This window comes from Canis lupus, chromosome 15, assembly GCF_048164855.1.
Source record: "Canis lupus baileyi chromosome 15, mCanLup2.hap1, whole genome shotgun sequence".
NCBI lineage: Eukaryota > Metazoa > Chordata > Mammalia > Carnivora > Canidae > Canis > Canis lupus.
In genome coordinates, this window is record NC_132852.1 from 46575121 (window position 1) to 46601812 (window position 26692).

Genomic DNA, 26692 nt, shown 5'->3' on the forward strand with positions numbered 1-26692 from the left:
CTCTTCAATCAAAACCTGACAGACAACACAGATCCTACAGACATGGCATGTCTAACCACCCAAGAAGGTCTGAGCCGAGCCCAGTCCTGACCGCCAAGCCACCGCCCCATCCTCATGAGCACAGCAGCCAGCAGGTGTTTGCCTGGGCTCCAGAGACACCTCCTGGCTCTGCCCCCCCAGTCCCCCCCCAGCTCGGCAGCTCTATGGCCCTGCCCAGCACACCACCACCTCCGCACAAGGATGCCCCGCAGCGCCCGAGGTCTTTTTCAGGCACCGGGACCCACTCGGGGGTCTGAGAAGATCCAGGCTTCTGGAGGCCCAGCCCTGCCAGGCAGTGACCCAGAGAGGAGGTGCCCAGGAGGGGACAGCTCCACTCAGCTGTTCTTTCCCAGGGAACGGAGGCTCCTGTGGAGAAGACTGCACCAGTGACCCCGGCAGGAGCAGCCCTGACCATCCCCTCTGGGCACTCTCCGTGAGTTCCTTTTCTGGGACCGGCCCAGGTGGGCAGGGCCACCCAACTCCTGGGGCTCCGTGGGAGGCTGAGGATGGCAGGTGGCTCTCTGCTGCCCCCTGGTGGCAGCGAGGAGGCCCCAGCACAGCCACGGAAGGGCTGCTCCAGCAAGGGGCTACTGTCCTCAGCAGGAAGACCTCTCTGCAGTTATAATGCCTGGCAATGGGGGGGGGGGGTCGGGGATGGGGGGGTGTGCTCGCCTCTCAGGCCACCCCCCAGAGGTGCGGCCTGGGCCTCAGCCCTCATTCCCACTCCTCTGGCCACAGGGGGATAGGGGCACTGACCTGTTTGATGGGGATGGCCCGACCACTCCCGATACTGTCCACCTTGCAGTCAGCGGCTTTCTTGTCTCTGTCCAGGTCGGCACCCTTTCGAGACTGCAAGAGAAAAGAAGAGGCGTGTTAAAAGGGCCCAGGGCCCAAGGGGGACAGCTGCCCACCTGGACTCCCCTGCCCTCCCCGCCTCCCTCCTCCTGAGCAGACCCTAGCGCTGGGGCAGGGCCGGGGCGGCGGGACCGGGAAGAACTGAGACCACGAGTATTCCAATGGGTTTATTCTTACACACGGCACCATACAGAGCAGCACGGGGCACTGAGCCAGGCCCGCCCCTTACAAAAGAGCAAGGACACGGAATCCCAAGGGCGCGAGGAGCGCGCAGCCCAGGGGGCTGGGGCATAAGAGAAGGGAAGGGGCGAGGAGAGGTGGACGGTGGGGCCGAGGGATGGCGGGGAGCACAGGGCATGATAACCGGGGAGAGCGAAGTCCAGAAGTAAGCGGGCAGCGGCCCGTCTGCCGTACAGACACCACACGGCACGTTGCACCGAGCACGGTCGGCGAGGCCCGAGGGGCACAGTGGATGGAGAGAGAGAGGAGAGAGGCCAGAAGAGGCCCTGCGCCCCTGCCAGGCTCCTGGGGCAGAGCCCGCCCCAGCGCGGATCCTAGGAAATGGGGAGGCCAAGAAGGGGAAAGGCAAGCGCGCGGCGGTGGCTGTGGCATCCGGGCGGAGCAGGAACAGCAGAAGTCCATGCAGGAAGGAGCAGAGGAGGGGAGGGGCAGGAAAGCTCCCCCCAGGAGCAGCTGGGCCAGGGCGGGCGCTCGGACGCCCCCGCCCCTCTGGGCCTCGTTGCGCTGGCCTGGCGCCGGGCGTGGGGCCGAGCTCCCTTCTTCTCCATGCAGCGAGCCTGGCGCAGTGCGTCCAGCCGGGCCTGGTCCCCGGGGCAGCCCCCAGCCGCGGGCTCCAGCGTTCCTAGCCTTCCCTGGGGGTGGGGGTTAGTTACAAAGGTTCCTGTGGGTCTCTGGAGTGGGGAGCACGGCGGCCGCTTCTCATCTGAGAGCAGTCCCAGGGCCCGGCCCGCCTCCGGCCCCGCACAGGGGAGAATGTCCAGAGGTGCTGTGTGTCACCACCTGGTCTTCTAATTTGGAAGGAGTTGGAAAGGCCTTTTTGTTGATGAAAAGTTGGAAACAGTGGCACATATCTGCAAATATCGAAAGAATAAAGATTTTGGCAAGTTATACTTAAGCCCCGCACGAGTTGGTCAGCACTGGTGAGGGCAGAGACCCAGGTGCCTGGGGAGAGGCAGCAGCGGGATGAAGAGGAGGAGGACGAGGAGGAGGCGGTGGCGGCAGAGGCCGCTGGGCAGTCCAGCTCATCAGGGAATGTTCGCCACTGGGCGGCCGGGGCCCCCATCCCTTCCCGTTCTCCCAGGCTGCCAGGAGCCAAGGACACAGGACTACAAGTGCAGGTGGGGGCGCACAGGCAGGGGAGGAGGAAGAACCAGGTCACAGGCCACTGCCCACAGCTCCACCATCGGCACCTGCCCGAGGCCTCTCCCGGGTGCCACAGCCTCTGCCCCTTCGGCCCAGGGAGAAGGAAGGTGGATGGGACTGCTGCCACCAGGTCCCCGGACCAAAAAGCTGGTTGGGGGGAGTGGGGTACAGCCTGCCCCGGCCAGGCTGCTGAGCCAAGAGACCCCCCCCCCCGCCCGCAGCAACCACCAGAGGATCCCTGGGAGCCCAGAGGGGGCAGTCCCCCAGAATGGGAACCAGGGCAAGACTGGCAACAAAATGAGCACATGAAGTCACGGGGGAGACTGGGGACATCGGTGGCCACATCCAGAGGGTGGGTCACGAGGACACCAGCCCCATGCAGGCGTGGCTCTGCCGGGGAGGGGGATGAGGGCGAGGAGGTGGCCTGGACAGTGGTGATGGGAGGGGGAGGTCCCGAGATGCACTCCTAGAGATGGGCGTGTCTCGAGGCCTCCTCGTGGACAATGGCGCAAGTGAGGTCACCATGGAAACAACGAAAAGAAAAAATAAGGTGGCCACAGTGAGGATGGAGAGAGAGGAAGGGCCCAGGAAAGGAGGGGGAGGCTGTGCCGTGCGCACGACAAGGATGACAGGCGGAGGCAGCACAGCGGAGCAGGCAGCAGGAGCACAGGGCAGGGAGCACGAACGGCTGCGGCGAGGAGGCCGGGAGCCGGGCATGGACGGCGGACAGAGGGCAGCAGGCCTAGCAGCAGAAGATGTGGGAGGTTCAGAATGGTGCTGAGGGAGTGGGTGACCAGAGCGGGAGGTCGGAGAGCAGGTGCCGGGACGCGGACGGCGGTCACTGCAAACACAGGCACCCAGGGGCTCTGCAGCCACCGCCGCAGCGGGCGTGGGCACAGGCAGGCAGCCCGGGGCTGAGTGTGTCTCGGTGAGCACAAACAGAAACAAGAGGCATCAGGGCTAGGCAGGGTCAGGGCTGGGGGAGTGCAATGCACGGCAGCAGCTGTCAGCAGCAGGGGGAGGTCAGCACGAATGAGGAGGGGGTGCGCGGCAGGCACGGGGTGGACGGAAGTGGGTGGGCTGGGCAGCGGTGTGCTGGGCAGGCAGAGGCGAGAATGAATGAACAAGGCCTGGGGGCGCTGGCTCTGTCTGGGCGGGGCTCCTGAGAGCCAGGCAGGGCCTGCTGGGCCAGCTGGACACAGGACCGGGCCGAGAGCCGAGCCCTGATGCTCAGAAAGAGGCGCGCGGACTGATGCACAAGTACCGAGTGATCTCCTGAGAATCCACACGGGCGGCTCGCCCACCTCCATCTGACCCAAGACTCCCAGGACAGCCCAGCCGAGTCCCAGCTGGAAGGTGAGAGTGTGGGGCGGGCCCTGTGCCTCGGATGTGGGGTATGGACAGGCAGCAGACGGGAGGGGGGGGGCACCTAAGAGTCGCGGGCCCAGGCCCCCAGCAGCAGAAGGCACGCAGGGTCCCTGAGTGAGGTCTGTGAGCAGGGCAGAGGACCAGCCTGTCCGGGGCCCGAGGCATAGACTAGGAGCAGGGGACGAGACCCAGGGAAAGATGTCTAAGCCCCTGGGGGACCCGGTGAGCCGTGGGTGGGAAGTGTCAGGCCATGGAAAAAGAGTGGGATGCAGACAAGGAGGCTGAACCCCAGCCCTAGATCGACCAGAGAACCCTTCCTGTAGCCTTGGGGGCCTTGCTCCACAACTGTGGACGTGAGGGCATCAGGGGAGTTAGAGCAGATGTGGCCAAAAATCCTTCAAGCCGGCCAAGAGGTCAGCCCTACGGGTCAGGGAGACGAGGGAACGTATGCATGTACGCAGCAGAGGCAGGAGGGTCTATGTGCATATGCTGAGGGTGGCCCCCTGTGCACTCAGAGGGACCGTCTAGAAGAGTCTGGGTGTGCGTGAGGGCACCGGTGAGGAGCCTGCAGAAGCTGTGTGTGTCTGTGCGGGCGGCATCTTCCTGACTCGGGCTGCCCGTGGCCCAGTGTCTGTGGCTCTCGCCTGTTCCCTCCTGGCTGCGGGGCTGGGGGCCGCGCCCTGCCTGGCCAGTACGGGCAGCCGGGCAGGTGGGAGGGCAGGGCGCAGGGCACATACCGTGAAGATGTTGGAGCGCCGCTTGGACTGCTTGCGGACAGGTGTGGGGGTGGAGGAGGCCGCCACGGTCTCGATGCGCAGCTCCCGCTGGCTGACGCTGGGGGTGGAGGGGACTGAGGAGGAGTAGTCGCTGAAGGCGCTGCTGCCGCCATTCGTGGCCTAAGGACAGAGAGGGCTGCTGAGGGCTGCTCTGGAGCGGGGCGCAGGGGCAGGCGGCAGATGGGGGCCAGGGACTTGGCCTGGGGCTCACGGGGCAGTAGAGGAGGGAGGGCAGCACGGCCTGGAGGCCAGCAGGATCTAGCCAGCGCCGTGCTGGGCAGTCCCACTTGGGCCCTAGTAGGGGTGTTCTGTGCCTGCCAGTGAGCTGATCAGAGGCACCGCTAGTGGGCCAGAGGAAGGGACAGGGGCTGACATTGAAGAAACTGTGGAGCCCTGCCTCACAGGTGGGTCTGGCACGAGGTGGCGGGTCACCGTGGATGAACCCCCAGGTCAGTGACCTAGGCTGAAGTTGCAGGAGGCCTGGGTGGGGCACAGGGCACAGGGGAGGCTGAGGTCGGCCTCTGGATGGTGTGTGTGATGGGGGCGGGGTTCAGGGAGGGCCAAGACAGAGAGCAGAACAGAGTGAAGACTGCTATGGGAGGAAGCCGCAGGTAAGGGGCAGAGGTTGGAAAGGAAGAAAGACGGGAAGAGACGGAAGGATCACGGATGGAGGAAGCAAAGGGCAGCGGCTGCTTCAGGACTCAGGGAAACACATACAGCACACACAACAAGCCTGCCCCTCACTGCCCGGAAGGTGCTCACTAAGCAGAGAACACGTCCTGCCCTGAGAGCCCCCTCGAATCCTCACCTGCACAAGAAGAGCAAAATGCCCAAACCACTGCCCCCTTGACAGTCAGAGCCATCTGGCACAGGGCCTGCACACAGAGCCAGGAAGTCTGTGCCCCGCAATCTGCGGGCTGGGGTGCGATGGCTCTGAGCTAACAAGACAGACCTAGTTCTTTCTCTTTCCCCTGTGAGGCTGCTCCCCGGGAACCCCCCTCCCCGATGTCTCTAAAGCACTAAACAAGGGGCCTCTGGATAAAGCAACCGGGCTGTCGCCAGAAAGCTGGTAGCACAGGGCGGCACTTCAAGACAAGAGCCCTTGGCCGGAGCGGAGGCTCGGCTCAACCACTCAGGGCAGTGCATCTGCGACAACGCAGGGCTTTCTGCAGAGCAGGGCACGGACTGGGGAAAGAGTCCCACAGAAAGTACCGGCCCAAATGGCAAGGACCAAAAACCAATCAGCAGTAAATGGGAAATGGGCAGCCATCCCAGTGATTACTACAGGATGAACCCCAGCAGGACCTGGCTCAGGACACCCCTGAGACCCCACATGGCACGAAGGCCACTGCCCCCCCATGGGGCCTGCAGGTGAGAAGCGAGCAGGCCTGAGAGAACCCTTCAGTGCCTCCCGAGTGTGGTTCCATGGGGACAGTCCCCAGGGCAGCTCCAAGTTCCGAGAACACAGACCCAGCAAGCCTTTGGGCTGCCTCAGCTGCGGTAGCTGCAGGGCAGGAGGAGTGGCCGCAGGGATGGGGACTGGCAGGGAGGTGGTCACGACGGGCACAGATGAGGCCAGGCCAGTCGTGCAGGCAACAGGGAACTCAAGCCAGCGCTTTCAAACCAGTCACAAGGCGGGAGAGTGGACAGGGTGGGGACACACAGGCAGGCAGGCAGACAGACAGGACACGAGTGGGAGGCGGGGAGGCTGGCCGCACCTGGTTGATGTGCACAGCCGGGATGGAGGCGGCGGACACGGCCGAGTGGCTGGGGGAGTTGGGCAGTGACTTGCAGGGCCCGATGGCCAGCTGCTGCTTCTTCCGCAGAGCCACTACCTTCTGGGCCACTGCAGGGGACAGCAGAGTCAGTTAGCTCCCTGGGGAGAAGAGAGCCGCCCTCCGGGGCGCACGGCCCATGGGCCACAGAGCCTCTGGACCCCGCCGTGGGGGGCCTGCCCGCCCCACGCCCGAGTTACCGTCCTGGAAGACACGCTCCACGTTGAGCCCGTAGGTCGCACATGTCTCGTAGTAGGTGCAGCGCTTCAAGTCCGTGGAGAGCTTGCGGGCTCTGCTGTCATCGATCACTCGGGGGTTCGCGGCACTGATGGCGTCTGTGGGAGGCGGGAGGGCGGGAGTTTATTCAGCCTGCGGAGAAGTGGTGCCACCGCTGACCTCCGACCACGGACCAGGGCAGAAGGATGCACTGGGTCTGCAGGTGCGTGGGCGACGCAGAGCTCGAGCCACCAAGGTCCAGGCCTCGCTCCAGCTCAGAGCAGCAGTGAGCCCGCCCCCACCCCCCCATCCGCCGTTTATTCACCACAGAAGACGTGGATGTGGTCATTACTGGCAGGAGGGAGGCTTTAACGGGGGAGGGGTGGGGGCGGAATCCAGGGCGGACAAACCGACAGACGGACAGACCAACAGACGGACGCAGCAAGGAGGTGGTGCCCCCCGCTGGGGCTCCTTAGCCCCGAGAAGGGAGAGCACGGGGCTTTCTCCCTGCACCCCTCCCCCACAACATCCCCCACCCCCGCATCGGTCCCCTTGCACCCCGCTCACCCTGCGTGCCCACCAACACCATGGGCACCTCGCTGGCGTTCCGGAAGCTGCAGAGCCGCAGGAAGTAGTTGTACACCGTCTGGAAGCTGATTTCATCCTCCAGGCTGAACACGAACACCACCGCGTCCACCCAGGCGGCAAACTAGGGGGACCGGGCAGGGTTACCACCCTCACTCGTTCGCAGGCAAGCTCCACACCCCTCCGCGCACACACAACTTTGCCAGGCGTCAGCCAGATCCTTGGGGAAAGGGGGTGTCAGGGGCCGGGGCGGGGGCAGGAGCATCACCTGGAGCTCAGGGGGGCCTCCTTCATCTCGGATCAGCAGCAGGTAACTCTGGCCATCCACCACAATCTCCTTCTTAAACCGACCCCCTAGGACAGAGCGCACAATCAGGCCCCAAGCTGGGACAGACCACGGACGAGGCCGGGCAGTTCTGGAATGCATGGCTACCAACAGAGACAGAAGGACTTGGGAGGACAGGGGGCTCCAGCTCCCCTTCACTGACCACAGCACAGGGATCAAGGGGGGCAGAGTGGCCAGTGAGCCCATGGTGCTCACCTTCGGGGGACTCCTCCTGGACATAGGTCCCTGTCAGATAGCGGTGCACCAGAGCCGACTTCCCGCTAGACAGGTTGCCCACAATGCCCTGTGGGAGAGGAGGGGTGAGAGCAGTGGTCAGGCCAAGAGGAAAGAGGTGACAGGAAGGAGGGCCCGAGCTAAGGACCAGACAAGAAGGCTGAACAGAAGCGAGGGGCCTCGGAGAGAGGCCAAGACCAGAGAGGCAGGGGGAAACGAGGCCTGGGCCTGTGGCTCTGGCCCACACCCGCCCAGCCCCAGGACTGCCTGAGGCTCCCCCAGGTCACACTCACCACTTTAAGCTCCGGAACCGAGCGGCTCAGCGTCCACTCCTGGCTGTTCACAAAGGAGTCTGCAGGAGAGAAGGCCACCCGTCAGGATCGAGGTGGCACTTGCGCGCACGTGCACACACACCTGTGCTGTCCGCCACCAGCTGTCTCCTACGCTGCCCCTTCCTCAGCCAAGGCCAGAAAACAGTGCAGTCCCGATGGGACCCCAACCCTCACACCTAACTCCCTAGAGAGCAGCAGGAAAATTCTTCCCGAGACAACTGGAACGATGATAGTCCTCAGGGAGAGGACTCTGAGAGCTGCGGGCCCAGCCAGTTCTCCCGGCCTGGCCCTGCGACCCTCCTCTTCTTACTGCTCCAGTGAGCTAAGTAGTTCCCACCAGGGCCAGACCCCAGGCCCAGGTGAGAGGCCTCTCCTGTAGCTCTCAGCTCACCGAGCGGGGCTGGGCACCTGGCAGCTAGGCAAGGGGAACAGCCTCCTACAGCGAGTAGGAACAGCTCGCTCTCACAGGGTGGGGCCACCCACCACATTCCTAGGCGGGGTGAAGAGGGAGGAGCCCTTACCTGCCCTTGTTCTGAGAGGTGCAGGTTGAATAGGGAGCTATCTATCCTGCCCAACTGGCCCTCCTCCCCAAGCTCCTCCTTGATGGGAGGCCACCACTCTTTCTTTCCCTGGAGAGAGCTGGAGGGCCGTGTCCTGGGCTGCCTGGCAGGGCCCTGGGGAAGGGAAGCCTCCAGAGCCACCTCCACCCCTAAGGCCAGACCCACTTTCTTTATTCTTTGCATTGTAATGGGCATCATCCAGCCCGCCCCAGGGGGTCCTGGCCTGGACCAGCCTCTGCTTGCTTCCCCTCCCCGGGCAGGCTCAAAGAGTAGCTACCACCAAGGATCGATCGGGTCCACAAGCAGTCCCTCTGCAGAGGCAGCTACAGGTGAGGACTCGAGCCCCACCTGGAAGCTAGAAACGGGAGCGCCTCGGCCCCTCGGGGGCCTCCTCCCTCCCCGGGGCCTCAGTGCTGCGCGGGCCAGAAGTGAGGGAGGGGCCCTTCCGTCCGGTCTCAGCTTCCATCCTGCCGGGCCAGTGGCGGCGCGGGATGGCGGGCGACCCAGACCGGAGGGACCTGCAAGTCCGCCTCTGCCACAGCCACCTCCTGGGACCCGACGGCAACCCAGGGCGCCCGGGCCGGTCTCGCTTGGTCCCCAGCACACCCACCTCTCCCACGCAGGGCCGGTCTGTTTCCACACCCGCTCTCAACAAGGGGCTCCCACCACAGAGGACCCCGGGCCGGGCTCTCCCTTACCGCCCGGCGCGCCCAGGAGCCCGGGGGCCGCGGCCGCCCGGCGGCTCCACAGCGGCTGAGCGGGCGCGGGCGCGGGCGCGGGCTCCCTCCGGCGGAAGCGGCTGGTGAGCAGTCTCCAGAGGCCGGCGGCGGTGCGGGGCCGGCCGGGCGCGGGCGCGGGCGCGGCGCGCGGGGCCTCGGCGCCCAGCAGCAGGTCGCGGCGGCTGGGGAAGGCGCCCAGGGAGCTGGCGTCGCCGTCGCTGCGGGTGCGCGCCCGGGGCAGCAGCCCGGACTCGGCGCGCCGGATCTCCTGGCCGCGGCGCAGGCGGAAGCTGAAGCTCTTCCTCAGCGCGGACAGGCCGCGCCGGGGGCCGGGGGTGCCGCCGCCTCCCCCTCCCCCGCCGCCGCCGCCGCCGCCGCCGCCGCCCCCGCCGCCGCGCAGCACCTGCCAGCGCTGGCTGCTCCACAGCGAGGCGCCCCGCAGGAAGCCCGCGCTCCCCGCGCGGCCCAGCCCCGCGCCCTCGGCCGCCGCCAGCTCCAGGCGGTTCACCTCCAGGAACGTCATGCTGGTGGGCCGCGGGCGCGGCTCCTGGGCCCCCCGGGTGCGGCTGCAGCTGCGCCGGGCCGGCGCGGGGCTGGGCGCGGGGCTGGGCGCGGGGCTGGGCGCGGGGCTGGGCGCGGCCGAGCCGGGGAGCCCCGGGGGCGCGGGCCCGGCGGCCGGCGGGGGGCCGTCGGCGAGGCCGCGGCGGCCGAGGCGCGGGCGCAGGAGGCCGAGCAGCAGGCTGCGGGCGCCGGAGGGCGGGGGCCCCGGGCCGCCCGCGCAGACGCTCCGGGGCCGCGCCGGCTGTTCGCGCGCTGCGCTCAGGGCGGCCTGCAGGGCGGCGGCGGCGCGGGCGGCCGGGGCGCCGCGCAGGTCCAGCGAGTCGCAGACGCTGAGGGCGCGGCGGCAGGCGGCGGGCCGCTCCCGGCTGCAGCTGTCCCCCGGCGGCCAGCCCCGCTCCATGCTCAGGGCCCGCGGGCGAGGGCCAGGCCCATGGCGAGGGGCGCGCGGCTGGGCCCAGGGCCGGGGCCCGGGCCGGGGCGCACGGACCTCCGGCCTCTGGGCACCTGGTGTCGGCCGGGCCCACGGAGTCCCTCAACGCTTCCACCTCGCAGCAGCCGGCAAGCCCAGACCTGGAGAGGCCGGGAGCCGGCCCAGCAAGGAGAGGCGGCAAGCCTGGCCTGGAACACCCCGGAACGGCGGCGGTGGCGGCATGGGAGTCAGCCTGCTGGGGCAGCCCCCGGAGCCCTCAGAAAACAGGAAATTCCAGCCCAGGGCTCCTCCTCGCATGGGGCAAGTAGGTGAGGAGCTGTCATTACCAGCAGGCCAAATAAATAACAGTCCTCAGCACACCACACACTGGGCCAGCATCACAAAGAGCTTCAGTTAGGAGTCGGGGGCAAGTCATGCACCTTCTCTGGCTTTCAGGCTCCTTGTCTGTGAAATGGGGACCCTGAGCGAGGTAATCCTTAGTTCTCGGCTGAGACACTCTGAGGTTGGGAAACTCTAGGATCAGGTTGCTGGATGCTACAGGCAGCTCTTCTGTTAATGGCCGAGGTGATCATCTCCTTTGGAGATTATAAAATTGTCTGGATTCAGTTAAGTGTCCTGCCTAAGGGCAGCAGAGAGTCCAATGGTAATCTTCAGTCCTGGGCCACATGGTTCTGGAGGAGTGACTCGCTCGCTTCTGAGTCCCTGGGTCTCGTCTCCTGTTCAGAGGCTGTCCAGAGGGTGGCTGGCCGAGGTGAAGGGTTGTGTGCTCAGTGCTGGCTGGAGCCTGATGCTCACTCTCCCCAAGCACGGATGCCTGTACATGAGTGTGGGCCACACTAGGGACTTGTGAAGTCTCCTGAAGTGCAGGGCTCACCCCAGGATGGGGGCAGGAGGCAGGTAGCTGCCCTGCTGTGCTTTCTACTGCATTTTAAACATCAGTCCTCTTCCCGGAGGAAGAGATGAGCTAGTTTGCCATAATCCGTAAGACCACAAGCAGATTGAGAAACCAGTTTGGGTAGTGGCAAGGATGGGGCGGACAGGGGGTGCTGCATGTGTTTTAAAGAAATAATAGTCCCAAACTTCCTCCACCCCCAGTCCATCCCAACTCCCCATGTCCCTCTCGGTGTCAAAATTCCAGGTTCTGCTTAGAAGCAAAGTACAAGATAAAAGTAGCACATTCCTGAGGGGGCTGGGGTGGGGGAATGCCTGAGAAGGCATCCTAGGTGCTCCTGAGAAGAGCCCAGCACTGGACACTCTCAAGTCCTGGGCTGGATCTCCCGGGCCTGGAAAGCCCCGGGGGTGGTTTCAGGGTTTCATGGGACTACTTATTAGCAGTGATAGGATGGCTTCTTCCCCTCCAGGATGCATATTCCCCACATAATAGATGGTTCCACAAAAGGACCTTTCCCAGGATCCTTCAGACATGGGGAGGACGCAACCCTGGGATCCTGACTCCTCTACATTTAAGTGTCCCACACTCCCATTTCCCTATCTACGTATCTGTCTGCCATACACATAGGGTGACCCCTCCCCAGGCTAATGAGGCCGCTCATTACAGACCTACCCCCCAAGCCAAGGAACCTGCAAGCACAGGACAGTAGCTCTGTCCTGACACTGGGGAGGGACGGGCTGCATTAGAACTCTGCTATCTCAGTGGGAGAGGAGCAGGACAGCACTCGGGGAGCAAAGGCCCCAGATACACACATACGTGCTGCAGGAAGGCAGGCAGCAGTGCCTTGTCCCAGACATAAGAACATCTTATGTTCTGAGAGAATGCGGCAGCTCCTGGTGGCTTCCCCTGCACCTAGAGAATCTCCTCCCAGGCAAAATGCTCAGCCAGGGTCAGCTCCCAAACCTGCAACGGTGTCCTCTTCCTCCCCTGGCTGCCTCCTGCCTCTCCCTCCTTCCCAGAAGCCCGTCCTGACCCAGAGAAGCCAGACAGAGGAGGACACCTGCCAACACATAAATATCCTGGGGCCCGTCCAGCTGGTCGAGGCTCTCAGGAAGGAGAACAGGGCAGGCACATCCTTCTTTCCCTCAATGGCATCACCCCCGGTCAAGACGAAGTCTCCGTGTTGTGCCTGACAAGATTCTGCTCCAAGGAGATGAGGCAGTCACAGCTCTACTCAACAAGGCCCGAAGGCAGTTAGGACCATCCTAAAAAGCTCTCAAGCTGGGACAGTATCAACAGTACAGAAATTCCATATAAGGCTAAGCCCTCGGCTGAGATGTCAGTCCCCTAAGGTCATCAGAAACACCAGGCTATGGGACACCTGGGTGGCACAGTGGTTGAACATCTGCCTTCAGCTCAGGTCCTGATCCCAGGGTCCTGGGATCGGGCTCCCCACAGGTAGCCTGCTTCTCCCTCTGCCTATGTCTCTACTTCTGTCTCATGAAAAAATAAAATCTTTAAAAATTAATTAATTAAAAAAGAAAAAGAAACACCATGCTAGCTCTGTTGCTGAAGGGCGAGAAGACTCCATGGCAATTTCGGGGGGGTGGGGGGGATTAGGGAGGCAGTTTCCCAACATGCCCCTCGGTGTGCACTCTGTGGGGAAGACGGATACACATTTCCCTGGAAGTAGAGAGTAGAGAAAATGAGCTGGGAAATCGGAAAGAGAAAGAGCTGACTCTAGAGGGAGAAGGGGTCCATGATGGGGTGGGCTAGCCTCACCACCTGGACTGGCCTGGGGGCCCCGGGAGGACCCCACGAACCCCGGCTAGCTGGCAGGGTGCAGGAAAGACCACGTGAAGGTGCAGCGTGGGAGGCCCAGCACAGAACCAAACTCTGCTTGTGAGCAAACGGTGGCCTCCGGCCCCAGAATCCCACATGACCTCGTACCTGGTCTCCGCTCAAATATTTGCTGGGGGTGCCCCACTGATAAGTGCTGGGGCGCGGCCGGCTGGAGCCCCACGCCCCGCCCAGAGCCAGGACGGGCGCCAGAGGGCACGCCTAGTGGCTCCTTCGATGCTCCTGGGACTCCCAGAGCCACACCGGCCGCCAGGCTGTTCCTGCCCACAAGGTGGCAGCAAAACATCTTCCCGCGGCCAGGGCGCCGCGAGGAGGGGAGGAAGGCGGGAGCTGGCGGGGAGCAAGGTGGCAGGAGGACAGCGGCCTAGCCCAGGAGCCCCAGCGGAGGCAAGGCAGGCAGCCAGGGCCACACCCAGGCCCGCTCTCCAGCTCTGTGCGCAGGCCTCGGGTGGGGGACAGGGAGTCCACGGAGGGGGCGGTGGAGACTCTTGGCTGTCCCCCCAGCACCCCCGGCCCCAGCTCGCCCCCTCCTCAACAATTCACTGTTACCACAGGACACGGACCTCTCTCCACCCAGACCCACGGACCCACGGCAGCTGTGCACGGAACATTCCTCACTCCCAGGGGCTTTCCTAGTGTGTTCACTGCTCCCCCACTAGAGCTCAGCATACTGGAGACGGGGCCGGTGCTGTGGACGAATGCACGGTTGTGAACGAATGCACGGTGGCACATGTGCCTGCAGAGCATGAACTGCAGACCCAGGCTTCTGTTCCCCCAGCGGGGAGGGAGGCCGACTGACAAGACAGCAGCCCTGGCTGGGACAGCCCGCTAAGGAGATGACTCACAGGCAAAATCATCTGCAAAGACCCCCAGTGGAGAGGCGTGCAGTGCTCTGGGGTTGAAAGAGTTGGGTTCAAATTAAGCCTCTGGGCCCTACCAGCTGCGTGTCCATCCACAGCCACCCTCACCGGGTCCCCAGATTTTAGCCTGTAAACCAGAAATAACCCCACCTTGCCTCCTGAAGTTGCTATGAAGACCAGTGCTGGGACTGTGGGGGCCCCAACACGGTGCCCAGCACCAAGCAGGGGATCAGTAAAAGAAGCCATTGCTGCTGGCTGAGAGAGAGCGAGAGGAGACAGTCCTGCGGGATGTGAAAACGACTGAAACCAGCTTTCTTCAAGTCAGAAACTTAGTGGGACATGCCAGCGTCACACATCAGCTGGAGCCAAGCCACTGTCTGCAGAGGCAGACCTCCAACATCCCTGGGGCCCTTCTGGATCATGTCTTTCTCTATCTGCTGAAGGCTGTTCTGGGCTGAACTGTGCCCCCCACCATTCATACTTTGAGGTCCTGACCCCCAGCACTTTAGAGCGTGACCCTGTTTGGAAGTAGGGCGCCTGCAAATGTCAGAGATGCAAATGGCAGAGATGCAAATGGCAGAGATGAGGTCACGCCAGGGTAGGGTGGGGGCCCCTCCTCCCCTAGGACTGCTGTCCTTACAGAAAGGGGCAATCTGGACAGAGAGACGGTGACGGAGAGGGAGCACAATGTAGAGCGCTCAAGGGGACCCGAGGAGGGAGGCCCGCCCACTCCTGCAGTTCCAACCTGTGGCCTCCAGACCTGGAGAGGCTGTGTTGCGGGAGCCCAGGAAGCGTCCAAAACCTGCAGGAGCAAGGGGCGGTGGGGAGAGAACTCCAGCCCATCTCCCAAGGTCAGGGTCCCAGAGAGCTCCCCATGGAGAAGCGGGGAGGACCAAAGGGGCAAGTGGGGGTGGGTGTGCAGACGGAGGAAAGCAAGTAAGTCCACCTGACCAGCCTCCTGACCAGTTCTCCCTTGCCACATCCCAAAACCCGAAGATGGACCCGGCCAGACACTGCTCCCTGCTCGGACCAACAGCCAGGACCACAGGCCCTGTACACACTGTGCTGTGGCAAGAAGAATCTGCTGCTTTTCAATCATCGTGTGTGCATGATGTCCCAGACACTCCACCCTGCGACCCTGCAGAGCAGCAGCATGCCGCTTCCCACATTGCCTTGCTCCGGCTGGGGATTCCAGACTCAGAATGGAGCACAGGGCACACTCCCTAATGGCTCCTTGCCTTTCCTTTTTTTTTAAAAAAAAAAAAGGTGTTTTTTTAAATTTATTTATTCATAGAGACACAGCTAAAGAGAGAGGCAGAGACACAGGCAGAGGGAGAAGCAGGCACCATGCAGGGAGCCCGATGTGGGACTCGATCCCGGGTCTCCAGGATCACGCCCTGGGCCGCAGGCGGCGCTAAACCGCTGTGCCACTGGGGCTGCCCACTCCTTGCCTTTCCATCCCCATTTCGACATGTGTCCCGCATTTCATATGTCTTTAAAAGTGTTCTCTTCCTTCAAAACTGAACCACAGTCCCACAAAGTCCCACAAGCTAAAAATGTGTTTCTTCCAGTCCCGTGGCTCCCAAAGGCCTTCCATTTATGAGATGTTCCTTATCAGTATTGCCACTTGTCTGCTCTCACCTTATTTTCACAAGAGTAAGATATTCCTAATCAGAGAAAGATTCCAGGGGCACCTGGGTGGCTCAGCAGTTGAGCATCTGCCTTCGGCTCAGGTTGTGATCTGTGGGACTCGATCCCCCGGGATCGAGTCCCACATTGGGCTCCCTACAGGGAGCCTGCTTCTCCTGCTTCCTATGTCTCTGCCTCTGTGTGTCTCTCATGAATAAATAAAATCTTCTAGAAAGATGAAAGGAAAGGAAAGGAAAGGAAAGGAAAGGAAAGGAAAGGAAAGGAAAGGAAAGGAAAGGAAAGGAAAGGAAAGATACATTGATTGATTCCAGGGGCACCTGGGTGGCTCAGCTAGTTAAGCATCCGACTCTTGGTTTCAGCTCAGGCCATGAGTTCAGGGTCATGGGATTGAGACCTACAGTGAGCCTCCACGTCCGACTCTGTGCACAGAGGGGTGTCTGCTTCAAGATTCTTTCCCTCTGCCCCTCCCCCATTCATAAATAAATCCTTTTTATAAAAATGATTCATGATGCTATCTTAACATTTTTTTAAAATTTTTATTTATTTATGATAGTCACACAGAGAGAGAGAGAGAGAGGCAGAGACATAGGCAGAGGGAGAAGCAGGCTCCATGCACCGGGAGCCCGACGTGGGATTCGATCCCAGGTCTCCAGGATCACGCCCTGGGCCAAAGGCAGGCGCCAAACCGCTGCGCCACCCAGGGATCCCCATAAATAAATCCTTAAGAAAAATAAAGGGAAGATTCCATAAAGTATAACAATTGAACTAATTCTGCTCCAAGATGGTGGAGCTACAGAAAGCCAAGTGCCACCAGGTGGCACCCCACCTGAGAGGCCATGTACACAGGTGGAAGTGCAGGGCCCCAAGGGAAGGGGGCAGTACACACGAAAGGGGTAAAATAAAAAGACCTGGGTAGTTTGAGAGTCCAGGGACAGAAGTTTAAAAGCATCTGAATTCCCTTGACAGGTTTTGAAAGTGGAGCAGGTGCCTTCCCGGGGAGTGGGGCCAGACCTGAGGCCCAAGGCTCCACCCCATTCCCACAGCTATACCTGCCCACTGCCCTGGGGCTGGGGGTTCCACATGGACTCAGCATCTAAGAACCCCAAGGCCTCTCCAGCAGGGCCCAGACCCCAGGCCGCCCCCTCTCACCCCGCCAGCTCAGCAGCTGTGGTCAGAATGCTCAGCTCCTGCCCACTGCCATCATGAAGTCCTGGGGGGCTCTCACATCTTGGGGTCCCCGTCAGCATCCCCAGTTCCTCTTGCCTTTGCTGTAGAAGCTGGTATCTAATCTGCTCTCATTTCACCAGGGTCTCTGGGCACACACAGGCCAGCTCTGAGGACAGCAAAGCCACCTTTTGTGCCCCATACACCCAAGGCAGCAGCCACATGGGACGCCGCTGGTCACCTGGTAATAAGAGCCACTTATTCTTATCATCATAAGAACACAATAAACCACACTGAGCACGTGACACACACTGACCCATTTAACTCTGACAATAACTCCCTGAGAAAAGCAGGTAATTTTCCCCAACATACAGATGCGAAATCCGAGGCACCGATGCCAAACAGCCTGAAGTCACTAGCTAATAAGTGGCTGAAGCTGGCATTCAATCCCAGGCCCACGGACTGGCTCCGAGCCCTTGGACCTCCCTGGCGGCGAGATCTCCACGGACGCAGGGCCGACCTGGGCCCCAGAGCTCGTCCTGCAGGGAGCCCCTGCCTGTCTTCCCTTCTGGGTAGGCACCTCAGTGAGGACCAGCCCTGCCCTTCCCAGCCAGGGCCGTCCTCCCAAAAAGACCCCCTCCCAGCTTCCTCGTTCCCTACCTTCCAAACAAACCCCTGCCCAGTCCTACTGACTCAGTAAGAGAGGCTGACCCAGGTTCTGCGGCCACCCCTCCCAGGGATGTCTGTGTAGGTAAACACAGTGTAGATACTTCCAAAGGAGAAAGCCATCTCAAGTGGTTACTGCTGATACTCAAAAGAGGCTATTTGGGGCTGATGAGCCCTCAGCACGCCTCACTTTCATGCCATGTAGACAGAGCCACAAAGAGGCCGTTCAGGGAGCAGAGGAGTCCATGGAACACCCTTCTGAGCTGAAGATGCTTTCCTTCCGGGGGGTGGGGGGGGGCACAAGCTTTCTGAGCTTCCCTGCAGGGTCTCCACGGCCCATACCCGGTGGTAGTGCCCAAGCACTGTGCCAGCCCGCGCATGGAAGGGACAGAGGGCCGCTCCGTGTACCCTCCTTACACCCCCTCAGTGCCCACAATGTTCCCTGGAGCCTGAGACCTCAGCTATCCAAGCCCCCCACCTACCACAGCCAAGCTGAGCCCACAATGTAGGGCCGGGCAGCCTGGGAAAGCTCCTCAGCTACAGAAGTCTGCATGAGGGGGGATGAACCAGAAGAGGATACACTGTCAAAGGGGGAGGCCAGAAGGAATATGCCACAAGGCTTTTCAAATTTAAAGGACAGGAGAGGGGCCCCTGGGTGGCTCAGTTGGTTAAGTGTCTGCCTTCAGCTCAGGTCACGATCTTAGGGTCCTGGGATCCCTGCTCAGCAAGGAGTCTGCTTCTTCCTCTCCCTCTGGGTACTCACTCTCCTTCTCTTTCAAACAAATAAATAAAATCTTAAAAACAGAAAAAAATAAAGGATAGGAGAGAGAAAATCTATAGGTCCAACTACATAAAAATAAAAAATCCAGAACAATTAAAAATTTTAAGAACCCTAAGAAAAATAGAATTAAAGGGAAACTGACACCTGGAGGGGGAGTGGCTATGTCAACAGGTTAGTAGCACAAATGTTGCTTAAAAAACCCAAACGTAAAAACAAACAAACAAACAAACAAAAAAAAAAACAAAAACCCAAACGTAAAACGTAAAACCTCCATGTGAGCAAAGAAAGGACAAATGGCCAACACAAGTGGAAACTATTCATTTGCACTTGTTATTCAAACAGAAATAAGAATGAAATTCTGCTTCTCGCTTTCCAGAGCCCTTGCTTTGCAGCTGGCTGGTGTGTGAGGAGTGGGCCCTCTGGCCCCGAGAGCAGCTGGCCAGGGGCACGACGAGAAGACAGGCTCTGCCCCCAGAATCCGCGCCGCCACGGGGCCCATCTGACACAGAGGAAAGGACAGAGGCCTGAAGACGTCCAACACAACCAAAAAAATGAAAGCAACACAAAACACCTAGCAACATAGAAATAAGGAAGGAAGCAACCACATCTCCAGAAGGTGTAACCATTTAAGATACGTCTGCAAAGCCTTTTTTTTTTTTTTTAAGATTTTATTTACTTTTTCATGAGAGAGACAGAGTGGGAGGCAGGGACATAGGCAGAGGGAGAGACAGGCTCCCTGCAGGGAGCCCGATGCAGGACTCAATCCCAGGACCCCAGGATCACGTCCTGAGCCTAGGGCAGACTGAGCCACCTTGTTTTACCTAACACAGGTGGTGACATTTAGGATCTATTTTTGCTTTTGTTTTTTTCAGCAAGGCTGATGTACCATGGGTCCACATGCAAGGATCACATCCCAAGGAGAACACTGGCTGACCTGTGGCAGTCAGGACTACAGGGATTTTTTTGTGCTTCTATTTTTCTGCCAAGTGTCTGTTTTATTTACTCTGTTGTCTACAGCGTTCAAAGGGAGGACACAACTTCTGTAAAAAGAAAAAGATGCTAGGAGCAGAGAGCCATTGCTCTTGGGGATGATGGCTGCACACAGAAGGGACACGTGGCTCACCAGAAACACAGGCAGGTCTGCAACTGTCCTGGCTGAAGGCTCGGCCCCCCAAGTCCCCGCTCTGCCCAGCCCCTAGCCCCCAACATCCGCAGCTGCTCTGGGATCACCACGCCTCCTAACAAGGACTCACAAGAGCCTTCCAACTCCAGCTCTGGCTGAGACACAGAATAGGAAAGTGGGTTATGACTACTACATATAATAAATGCACACTTTCCATCTTTCTTAAGAGTTTATTTATTTATTCTTGAGAGACAGAGAGAGGCAGAGACACAGGCAGAGGGGGAAACAGGCTCCCTGCAGGGAGCCTGTCGTGGGACTCGATTCCGGGTCTCCAGGATCACGCCCTGGGCTAAAGGTGGCGCTAAACTGCTGAGCCACCGCGGCTGCCTCACTGTCCATCTTTTTACAATTTGGGGGTATAAAACCACTTTCACAACACACTCCAAAAACTGCTCAGTGGTTTGGCACCTGCCTTCAGCCCAGGGCATTATCCTGGAGTCCTAGGATCGAATCCCGTGTCGGGCTCCCTGCATGAAGCCTGCTTCTCTCTCTGCTTATGTCTCTGCCTCTCCCTCTGTCTCATGAATAAATAAATAAAATCTAGAAAGAAAAGAAAAGAAAGAAAAAAGAAAGAAAAGAAAAGAAAAGAAAAGAAAAGAAAAGAAAGAAAAAAGAAAGAAAAGAAAAGAAAAGAAAAGAAAAGAAAAGAAAAGAAAAGAAAAGAAAAGAAAAGAAAAGAAAAGAAAACTGCTTTTGGCCCCCTAGGGGCCTTCCCTATGGGTGAAAGTTTCCAGAAGAACCAGTCCCTCCACCACAACAGGATCCAGCCTCTGGCACAGCCTGAGTGCACAGCCACTTCCCAGATGCTCTTGTGTCCCTGCCCCGTCCGTGGGCACGGTTTTCACTCACCCTGATTTGCTGGGTTCACGGTATTCACAGCGCCGACGCTCCACCCTCATCCTACCGTTCCCCAACTCATTGCGTGGGGGAAAAAGTAGGACAGTTGGGTTCAAAGACACATTTTTTTGCGTTAATGGATGGCGTCCAATGGCTTCTCCCTCATCGTCCCCGGCCATCTCCCTCCAGCCCAGCAGGTGGCCAGCACCGGCCTCGCACCAGCATCGGGCATTTGCCTTCTGCTATGGGACAGGGGAGCCCAGGACCTTGTTTCTCTTCTGCTCTGGGTCCCAGATTACGCGTGAGGCTAAGGATCTTTTTCACGATCACCAACAATGTGCGTTTCCTCTCCTCTGAACTGTCTTTCTGGTCCTCTGCTCTGACCATTGGCCTTCAGGATGTAAAAGATCCTTTTCTTCACAGTTTGCAGGGCTGCTGTCACAGGCATCTGAAGCATTTAACTGGCATATGTACGTGAAAGCGAATTTTCCTACTCTACTCCACAGAAATGTAATTACATCTGTTAATTTTGTAATTGATTATATTAGAGCATCTGAACAACGATGACGATGACGACAATCCGTGAGACAAGAGCGATGATAAAAACAGGTGGGCTGGGACAACGTACCTCTCAACCCTGGACCACCACCAGCGAGGACTCACGGAAGGAACACGCACCTGAGAAAATCAGCACATGGCCACCTCCCCCCCCAATACACCTGATGCAGGCAAGGGTCACAGACACATACAATTCCCCCTCCCACCCTTGAGGGAGTGCAGGTTCCCTGGGAGCAGCTGACTTCTGAGATGCCCCAGCCCCAGCGCTCAGATCACTCAGCAATCACTAAGTAGGTGGAAATGGACCTTCCAGACTGTTAGCTCCCTACCATCACTGACAGCAGGACCAGATGTGACGCAGCAGGGGGTAATCCCAGAAGAGGAGTTTAACCCGGATCTCATCAGCGCCTGGACATCACGCCAGGACAGAGGGAGAACTTTGATTCATCCAAACCCAGGGCACAGACCTTCTACAAGACATCGGGCCCATGGGATGCCTGGGTGGCTCAGCGGTTGAGCATCTGCCTTCAGCTCAGGTCATGATCCCGGGTTTCTGGGATCCAGTCCCACATCAGGCTCCTTATGGAGAGCCTCCTTCTCCCTCTGCCTGTATCTCTGCTTCTCTCTATGTGTCTTTCATGAATAAATGAATAAAATTTAAAAAAAGAAAGAAAGAAAAGAAATCTGGCCCAGCCCCTTCAAGAGTCTGTGTGCCAGGAAAAAGCATCTCACCAGATCCTGTTGCATCCTCATCCCATCCTGATTTGTAGAAAAACAAAAAGGGTATATAAGGTATTTGGAGGAAACGGAGAGAAATCTGGTTATGGTGAGCTCTTGAATGATGTCAGAGGATTCCTGTCAATTCCCTTGGGGGTGACACTGGTGTTCTGTTACACGCAAGAATGTGCCCATGCTGGGAGATGCCAGCTGAAGAGCCTTCGGCAAAGTGCCACCCTGTGCAGCTGCCGACCGCTCCTCCGTTGCCAAGAATGTGAGGTGAAGGGGGGGCAGCAAATGCCTTTCAAGGTGCTGATTCTTCAAAATAAAAAGCTGGGAGAAGATCTGTCCCATCTTTTCCTCTATATATCCTAGGTTTCCTATCTGGCTTCAGAAGAGCCTTCTTATTCCAAGAGACAATATTCTTTGGATTTTCTTCTGTATTTTATTTTAAAGATTTTTATTTATTTGAGAAAGTGAGTGACAGCACAAGTAGGGAGGAGGGGCAGAGGGAGAAGCAGCAGGCTCCCCGCTGAGCAGGTAGCCCAACACAGGGCTCGACCCTGGGACCCTGGGATCACGACCTGAGCCGAAGGCAGACGCTTCGCCGATGGAGCCTCCCAGGCACCCCTTCTCCTGTATTTTAAGAGCTGGATGTGTTTCTTGGTGCAGCAGCACCTGGGGGCCCTGAGCACAGGCTCTGAGACCAGCCTTCCTGGGTCCCGTCCTGCCTCTGCCACTAAAAGCGCGTCCCTTTTCATCTCCACACCCTCATCTGCAGAATGGGGGTAACGCGCGCCCTGCGGGGACGTCCAGAGAACACTGAGGGGGTAGGCAGGGCAGTGGCTGGCATGCACCGGGCACTGACAGGAAGTGAACCTGCTTAGGACCATTCTTTCTGAGGTCCCAGATCAGATCCTGTCGCCTTGAACTACGAGCCTCGCCACTCCCCACACCCGCTGCAAGAGCTGTCAATCTCGCACATTTGCAGCACAAATACGAAGTGCCACCGTGTGGGGTGGCACATCTGAATAGTTTAAAAACACACTGTGCCAGCAATTTTCATAATAAAATCAGTATTCCGGTAAAACAGTGTCTCACAGTGCCTATCAAAGCAGCCGGGCTGCCGCGGCGCCCACTAGCCGTCCCTCCCCACCGGGTGGCAGTGGGGGGACCTGCTTACAGCCGGAGGTACACACGCTTTTCTCAGACACGATTTATTTTAGTGCCAGTTCCATGAACATCCGAGGCTCTGGGGAGGAGGGAGGCCGCCCTCAGGGCCTCAGCTGCAGTCACCCTGTCCAGCCACCCTGCAGCGCGGGTCACACAGGGTGGGCCAGTTCAGGGCTGGCCCTCAGCCAGTAGCTGGCTCCTCGGCCACCTCCACCAACCAGGGCCTGATGGAGGGAGGCCTCCTTACCAGACAGGGAACGGCTTTTAGGGCCAAAGCCAGCTGACATGTCAGAAACATACGCTAAAACGCAGGACCCCCATGTTTTCAACAATCCCCCAGCTCTGACCCAGTTCCGATCCCTTGGGGGGAACGTGGACTCCAAGAGGAAGGACAGAGGACTGGACACACCTCCACCCTCCGGCCATCACTCCATGCACGTCCGCAGCCTGGGCCCAAGGCAGCCTTGCAAAGACCCCCGGGGAGACCCCTCCCCACACTCCGGCCTGAGAGAAGTCACAGGGCCCCAGGAGAACACCTGCCCCCACCCTGAGGCCTCTCAACTTCCAGCCCTGCTCCCGGGTGGCTACCAGGAGACTGAGAGCCCACAGCTCCACCTGCCCCGGCTCCCCAGGCCAGCAGGGCCCCCCCTGGCTGGGAGACGGCCCCCTGGGCAGCACCAAGCCCTGGAACACAGTCATACGGGCAGGAGGCTCCCTGAAGGACCTTAAGTGCCCAATAGGGCTCCTGGGCTGGGTACAGAGCAGGGAGGCCTCCGAGTTGTTGGTCAAGCATTCTCTGCCAGCCCGGTAAGAGGCTGCAGCCAGGAGGCCCACCCAAGACTGGCCCAGGGCTCTGTGTCCACAGGGCAAGCAGCAAATGAAGCAGAATCCAGCTTAGGACAAATGCCAGCTGGGTAAGAACACCAACTGCTCCAGGCCCCGTGAGGGACCAAACTGCAAAGGTGGGCCTTGGAGCTGGACAAACCAGGTTTAGATGCCAGCCTGCCCCGTGCCTCCATCAGGCTATCAAGGGCAGGAACACCCCCTGGAGGGGCCACTGTGCCACTGGGGCCCACTGAGACGCGTAAAGCCCCAGACAGGGGACTGGGGCCGAGCAAATGACAAGAAAACCCATCAACATAGGTTCAGGACAGAGTCTCCGTCCTAACAGTGCCAAGTCTGGGGAGAACTACAGACCTGCAAGATGATGGTTTCTGGGGGTACCTGGGGCGGGGGGCTCAGTTGGTTAAGCCTCTGCCTTCGGCTTAGGTCCCGATCCCAGGGTCCTGGGATGGAGCCTCGTGTCGGGCTCCCAGCTCCACAGGAGTCTGCTTCTCTGTCTCCCTCTGTACTCCCCCTGCTTGTCACTCTATCTCTGTCAAATAAATAAATAAATATTAAAATAAAAAGGTGGGGGGGTGGTGAGACCTGGGTGGTTCAGTGGTTGAACCTTTGGCTCAGGTCGTGATCCTGGGGTCCAGGGATCGAGTCCCACAATGGACTCCCCGCAGGAAGTCTGCTTCTCCCTCTGCCTGTGTCTCTAACTCTCTTTATGTGTCTCTCATGAATAAATAAAATCTCTGAAGAAAAAAATGATGTTTTTTGTCTTTTTGGGTTGGCCAAGGGCGCTCTGAGATGTCCCACTGAAGATATCACAAGGGGACTGCCTAGCCCACCCCACCTGCAGATTCCCTGGTGGCTTCCTGGATAAAGAATCGGGGTCCTTCCTGCCATTAACAAGAGGAGGGAGGTAAAGGAGCCTCGCATTTTATTGCCACAATGCCATGGGATGCGCTTTCCTGGGTGTGAGCCATGGTAACCTCACCTCTGAGCAGGCCAGGTAAGGAAAGCCTCCCTGCCCCACAGGAGGCAAGTGGGCTGAGAGCAAGGAGGCAACCTAGAGTTGCTGTCTGAGGGGGGCTTTATTCTGTGCCACGTGTCTTCCAAGAGTAGGCATACATTTACAAACTCTCCGCTAGGATATAAATATATATTCCGCTATTTTACGTATATATACATATATAACTTAGCATAAATCAAAGGCAAAACATAAACCAAAAAAAACCTACAAAAACAGCCCCGCCTAAAATGCCAGGACAGGGTGAAGAAAATATTTTGAGACTTGCTGGTTACATACAGCATCTTGGCACCACCGCCTTGGGTCGTGGTTGAAGGGCAGGTGACTAGCAGGATCCATCGCCTGGCCCACCTCCTCTAGTGTGCTGGAAGGAGGTCAAGGTGATGCAAAAAAGCCTGGGGGCCCAACTGGGCCCCCCGCTGCTAACCAGTGACCTTGAATCCTTGGGCTGTCACTTCCACGCTGCCTTCCTGCAGAGCACGAGGGTGGGGCTCGCCCTTCTCCAACTGTGTGCTGTGGTCTGGGCCACGCAGTCAGCACCCCATTCCCCTACCAGGTGCACCTCACGAGCCACCACTCCGTCTGACCTTGTGTAAAGCTGACACGCAGAAGGCCAGCTGGTCCAGACTGCGCTGTTCACACGAGCCCAGCCACCAACAGCTCGCCAGCCTGCCCGTCCTCTGCTGGGTCAGGCCACCAGCGCTCCAGAACTCACGGGCCCATCCGCAGCAGGTGGAGGGAGCCGTGGGAACTGCCGTGGTCTCTCCCCCGTCACCCCAATTCAGGATCACCCTCCAGGCTGGCAACAGGGAGGCGAGGGGCTGAGAGGTCAGAAGGGTGGAGAGGCAGCCGCGTGGGATGCGGGAGCCACAGCAGAGTGATGAGAGCTGCCCCGAGGCCCGTGGCCAAGCCCCCGGGAACAAGCGCTGCCCGCGAGGGGCCCTCAACCCACACATTCATCTTGGCAGAACGGGGCCTGGACTCTCACCCCACCTTCCATCCTTGGGCGGAACCCCAGGAACGTGGCTCCCAAGCATGGAGCAGGAGAACCCCATGGCGTGAACAGGTTTTGGGTGGCAGCCTCACAACGGCAGTGGTCTTCAGGTTTTCAGGAAACACGGTGACCAAAAGCTACTGCAGAGTCAGTAACTTCTCAATGGATCTGTTTGTAATTGATCCCCCCGGCCTTGGCAGGGGCTCTGTAAGTGGGCGCTTGTTGCCTGGCTGATGGAAAACAGCAGGACCTATGGGTAAGGCTCATTATTACTGTTGTTGTTTAAAGATGTTATTTATTTACTAGAGAGGGAGTGAGAGACAGAGAGAGAGCAAAGCTGACTCCACGCTGAGCAGGGAGCCAGGTCAATGCGGGACGGCGATCCTGGGACCCTGAGATCACAACCTGAGCAAAAGGCAGACAATCGCTTAATCAACTGAGCCCCCCAGGCGCTCCATACAGGTTATTATTAATACTTCAGAAAGGTTGGGACGGCTGCTGGCTCAGCAGTTAAGCGCCTGCCTTTGGCTCAGGGCGTGATCCTGGGGTCCTAGGATCAAGTCCCACATCGGGCTCCCTGCAGGGAGCCTGCTTCTCCCTCTGCCTGCCTCTCTCTCTCTCTGTCTCTCATGAATAAATAAATAAAACCTTAAAAAAATACTTTAGACAGATAAATCAAAAAGGATGCGTTTCTGTACTCACTTTTTATAACAAACAGGTATTCTTTTGTTTATTGAGGGGTAAAACGAGAGCTGTCCTCTCACCACCACAGCCAGGGACCTTGTGTGGCTACTGAGCACTGGAGATGTGGCCTGTCCCTGGGGGTTGGAGCTCGAAGACGGGGTGTGAGAAATGAGTATAAAAGATCCCATTAATCATTTCTCAGATTGCATGCGGGAAAGACAACATTTCAGATATAGTGAGTTAAGTAAAATATAATATTAAAACACACTTCAGGGATCCCTGGGTGGCGCAGCGGTTTGGCGCCTGCCTTTGGCCCAGGGCGCGATCCTGGAGACCCGGGATCAAATCCCACATTGGGCTCCCAGTGCATGGAGCCTGCTTCTCCCTCTGCCTATGTCTCTGCCTCTCTCTCTTTCTCTCTCTGTGACTATCATAAATAAATAAAAATTTAAAAAAATAAAAAAATAAAACACACTTCACTTTTCTTTTTACCTTCCTTAAAAGGAAAATTTAAATTGACACGCGAGGCTCACGTACAGAACTGGACTGGGTTGAAAGGCAATCAAATAAAGGCAATGCTGGGGGCCTGTGTGACACATTCCTTGTGACAGTCTGTGGTCCAGGTCTGGGTCCTGGAACCTCAGACAAACCCTGAGG

At 59.0% G+C, this 26692-nt stretch overlaps 1 protein-coding gene and 1 long non-coding RNA gene across 11 annotated transcripts in view; one reads left to right on the forward strand and one right to left on the reverse strand.

Annotated features, from left to right (window-relative positions):
• The window catches only part of AGAP3 (ArfGAP with GTPase domain, ankyrin repeat and PH domain 3), a 56415-nt gene that overhangs the window by 19999 nt on the left and 9724 nt on the right, over positions 1 to 26692 (reverse strand). For 4 of the 10 annotated variants that reach the window (XM_072776959.1, XM_072776958.1, XM_072776957.1 and 1 more), the window contains 8 exons: positions 7850 to 7908; positions 7539 to 7626; positions 7266 to 7351; positions 6980 to 7121; positions 6397 to 6531; positions 6140 to 6267; positions 4383 to 4541; positions 796 to 888 (listed from right to left, as the gene is read on the reverse strand). In XM_072776959.1, coding sequence (XP_072633060.1) covers positions 796 to 888; positions 4383 to 4541; positions 6140 to 6267; positions 6397 to 6531; positions 6980 to 7001 — 537 coding nt within the window. In that variant the 5' untranslated portion in view covers positions 7002 to 7121; positions 7266 to 7351; positions 7539 to 7626; positions 7850 to 7908. Of the gene's footprint in view, positions 1 to 795; positions 889 to 993; positions 1986 to 4382; positions 4542 to 6139; positions 6268 to 6396; positions 6532 to 6979; positions 7122 to 7265; positions 7352 to 7538; positions 7627 to 7849; positions 7909 to 9058; positions 9078 to 9146; positions 9519 to 9563; positions 10129 to 26692 lie in introns of those variants that run through there. The other 6 variants (XM_072776962.1, XM_072776961.1, XM_072776960.1 and 3 more) reach the window with 6 other exon arrangements.
• Positions 8411 to 12605, forward strand: LOC140605046 (uncharacterized). Its single transcript, XR_012007825.1, has 3 exons — positions 8411 to 8777; positions 10281 to 10466; positions 12070 to 12605. It is a non-coding gene; the product is annotated as an uncharacterized lncRNA (long non-coding RNA).